The sequence below is a fragment of the Vigna unguiculata genome, chromosome 8, assembly GCF_037176805.1.
Source record: "Vigna unguiculata cultivar grain cowpea cultivar isolate G323 ecotype 2 chromosome 8, ASM3717680v1, whole genome shotgun sequence".
Lineage (NCBI taxonomy): Eukaryota > Viridiplantae > Streptophyta > Magnoliopsida > Fabales > Fabaceae > Vigna > Vigna unguiculata.
Genome location: NC_140799.1, coordinates 35,856,811 through 35,860,676, shown reverse-complemented (window position 1 = coordinate 35,860,676; position 3,866 = coordinate 35,856,811). Strand labels below are relative to the sequence as shown.

Genomic DNA, 3,866 nt, shown 5'->3' with positions numbered 1-3,866 from the left:
ATAAGCTAGTTTATAAAAGAAATAATCATATAACAGTTAAACTTATTACATCATAAAATAACATATTTCAAATATTTATAAAAATACCAAACATACAATTAAAGACTCTCTAAACTCAATTATCTGGATTTATGCATTGATTGAGACATAAGAAGCTACGCACCTGTCATTAAAATAGATTGTGGCAAAGGTCTTGACTTAGCCTAACCAACATGAATCAATTTCTTCTGGACATGGTTAGTTACTTATGTCATCGCCAGGTTAGTGGTCCCACCCCTAATTCCGCCATAAGAATCTCCTTCAACTCTCACCACCTAGGCCACGACACTCTATATGAGTTTGTAAACCTTATAAAATGATCAATTATAATGATAAAAAATATGATTAGAGACTAATTTAGGGACTAATTTTCTAATTATAGACCAATTTAAAAATCCATTTATTTAGTAGTCAGTATCTAATGTTAATGGTCAATTTAAAAATCAATTCATAGTAAAAATTATTTTAGTTACCAATTTAGATATCAATTATAATTTTTTTTTAGAAATCGGTATATAATTTGATCACTATGTAACTAATTATTTTCTATCATTAAAATTGATCATTATTCAAGGATATACAAAAGTAAATAATATATAAAAAGTAAATAAAATAGAATAAAAATAAATTTGTTTACGATAATATTATTGTTTATATATATATAATATATATATATATATATATATATATATATATATATATATATATATATTATGTTATATTAAGTTTTGTAATAGAATAATATACTTAAAAAAGTGGAAGTTGTCTATCCTTTTAGAAAATTATAAGTGATAATAAATTTTAAAAAGGTAAAATAATGCTGTTTTTGTTTTTAAGTTTTGTCTCTTATGTCAAAACAAACAATTATTTAAATTTATATTTAATAGGGTCTCGTCAAATGGTGTAATATATATATTATTTATTGAAAGATAAAGGACGTTGAAATTTGCAGTAAGACGACATCATCAATTGTACTAAAAATAAAAATTAAAAGTGAGTGCGACTGAATAGAACAACAAATAAGCATGCTTCCACCCATGCCACAAGGTTGAGTGGCAAGAATTTTCATATTCGAGATTTGTGTCTTATTATAAAACAATAAACAGAAAGTGCTGCTAATGAAAAGACAAGAATAAATAATACATGTAATAAAAAGTGTAAAACTCTTTACATTGTAAAAAACTTACAAAAATAAAGAAAGGAACTTATTTCCATTATCATATCGCACATACATGTATTTGTACATGAAAAAGTGAGAAGTTAGGAGGAAAGTTGGTAATGCTAAAAAAGAGCTGTGTTCTTCCTAATCATTATCTGTTTATTCTTCTTAATTAAAAACTTAGAATTAGATTGAAAACAGGGCAAAAGGAAAGTGAAGAAAATTTTAAATCAAAACAAGCCAAATGCCCAAGATTCTGAATCCGTGACAGTTCTTGAGAATTGAGTGAGAGGACCATCAAACACTTGGTTTCCATCACAATCATCGTCTTCATTGATCAGCCAATTAAGTTTGCTAATAAAGTCATCATCATCCCACAAAGTCACAGTGTTATTGTTGTTGTTCTTGTCTTCATGGTTGTTATTGTTAATAATAAGACTACTATCACTGTAATCACAGGACCATTCAAAATCAGGTAGCTGCAGGTCTTCAAGGATGTTGGTTGAATTTGAAGAAGATGTAGAGGTGGATGAAGAGGAAGGAGCACAAGGCATTAGAATCTCATTAGGTTCAATTATTGGAACTTCATCTGTGCAGAACCCATTCATTAGCTGACTAAGCTCCATTGTCTCAAATTGGGGTGTTGCTGTGATTTGCTCTTCCTCTTTGGCTTCACTGATGTTTGATGATTCCACTGAAATCTCTGGCTCCTTGTTAGGGTCAACCTTGGTGTCAAAGTCAACTTGCAGAGGTTGTTGGTAATTTTGCTCTTCTTCTGGGGGTTTGTGTAGCTGTTGTTGTTGTTCCTGTTGGGGTTGATTTTGGGTTTGTTGAGTTGCATTAGGGAGTGGTTTGTGTGTGATAGGATCAATGCCCATTTTCTTGAGCTTTTTCTTTATGTGGGTGTTCCAATGGTTTTTTATCTCGTTATCAGTTCTTCCAGGAAGATGAGAAGCAATCTTGGACCATCTGAAAAGGAAAATGACAAATCAGTAAAATAATAATATGTAAATATATATTTTTTATTACAAAAATAAAACAGGCGAAAGAAAGATTCCATCATTAACATAAGGTCCACACGGAGATCACTTGAAAGGAAGAATGACTTTGTAGCCACTAAAATGTTCCATATGCCATGCAAGTTACAAAATCAGAAAAATTTTCCCACAAGACAAATTTCGCCCCTATTTACTTTTCTACGTCAATCACACCCAATTTTAGTCAATTTTAACTGCAATCATGAGCAGTTCCTTTTTACTTTTTTTAATCCTGAAAAAAAAATGAAAAGAAAAGAGCTTGGTCTACAATCTGTGTACGCCTTCTTCCCCTCGCAGGTGTGAGCCATTATGGGACCACGTCTTTTTCCTAAGATGAATAAAGAAATTACAACTTGAGGTGTATAAATTATAGAATAATAAATTCAATATGGTTGGTGCGTTTGGTGATACTTAAGATATCTTTGGATGGTTTTAATCATTTCCCGGGATAAGCCTGGTATAATATTTCAAATGAGCACTGTAGCAATCATTTTGTTCAATGATTAGTATGGTTCTTCAAGAAAAAATACACATGCAGAAAAGGTGAAAATGTTGGGGGAGGAAATAACCTATTGCCGAGTTGAGCATGAAGATCAATGACCATTTTCTCTTCGTATTCTGAAAGAAGGCCTCTCTTTAAGTCTGGTCTAAGGTAATTCGTCCACCTCAGTCTGCAACTCTTCCCACACCTCAATAGTCCTGCATGGAACCACACCCCAAATGTTAATCTTAACTCAGTGAAGCCATTGTTTCTGCCTACCATTTTTGTTCAAAATCACAAAATTAACACGGACCCAAGGGAACTCCTTCCCCAAATGAAACACCATTCGATGTATTGCTGTAGTTAAAAGGCCTAAACATGTTTTGAAGAGTAGTTCGGGAAAGTGAAATGAATATGCCAGTTTTGATTGGTGTTTGATTTCCTTGAATGGAAATCAAATGAACCGAACAAGGTAGAAAGACCAACAACCAATTACCATAATGCAAAACATTGATGAAGCATTTTAAAAACAAAACAAGATATCCCATTTTGAAGACATTGATTAAGGAGTAAATCCCTGTCTGGAAATCTGAATTGAAGAAATGGTTAAAAGTAGGAGCAATGGGAGGAGACCTGCAAGTTTAGGGACAGCTCTCCAGCAATATTGGCCATTGGTGAGGATGAAGGTGATGAGTTTCTTATCCTCCTCTGCAGTCCATGGCCCCTTCTTCAACCCAACCTTATCACAACAAGGTTGTCTTCCCATTTTATACCAAAAAGGAAATGCTACAGAGCCAAGATATGAAGAACAATCGTCGAACACCTGGGGCTCAAAACGAGAATGTCACTAACTGAGAGAGAGAGAGAGAGTTAAGGTAGGATAGAGCAGCACCACCTACTTATTTATATACAGAAATCAACCACTCTAAACTCCGAAGTTGCCAAAAGTCATCAAACCCCACTAACTCAAATTTATCTTTTATTTATTGATGAGCAAAATTGTGTGGATTATTGAATTCAATTTCTTCCTTTCTTACTTGTTCCTTGTACTGGTGTTAGAGATTTTGTTAAAAATGAACACGTGTGCATGACATGAGGGATGAGGCACGTGCCGGGTCTCGATCAGAAAGCGCCACCTCATCGACCAACT

The 3,866-nt window shown here is 33.2% G+C and overlaps 1 protein-coding gene across 1 annotated transcript; it reads right to left on the bottom strand.

Moving 5' to 3' along the window:
• Window positions 1-1,226: 1,226 nt before the first annotated feature.
• LOC114193622 (transcription factor MYB20-like) lies at window positions 1,227-3,661 on the bottom strand. The gene is made up of 3 exons (XM_028083492.2): window positions 3,350-3,661; window positions 2,805-2,934; window positions 1,227-2,167 (listed from the first exon to the last, which is right to left on the bottom strand). Exons 1-3 carry the CDS (start codon window positions 3,480-3,482, stop codon window positions 1,429-1,431), a joined length of 1,002 nt encoding a protein of 333 aa, XP_027939293.1. The 5' UTR covers window positions 3,483-3,661; the 3' UTR covers window positions 1,227-1,428.
• Window positions 3,662-3,866: the final 205 nt, after the last annotated feature.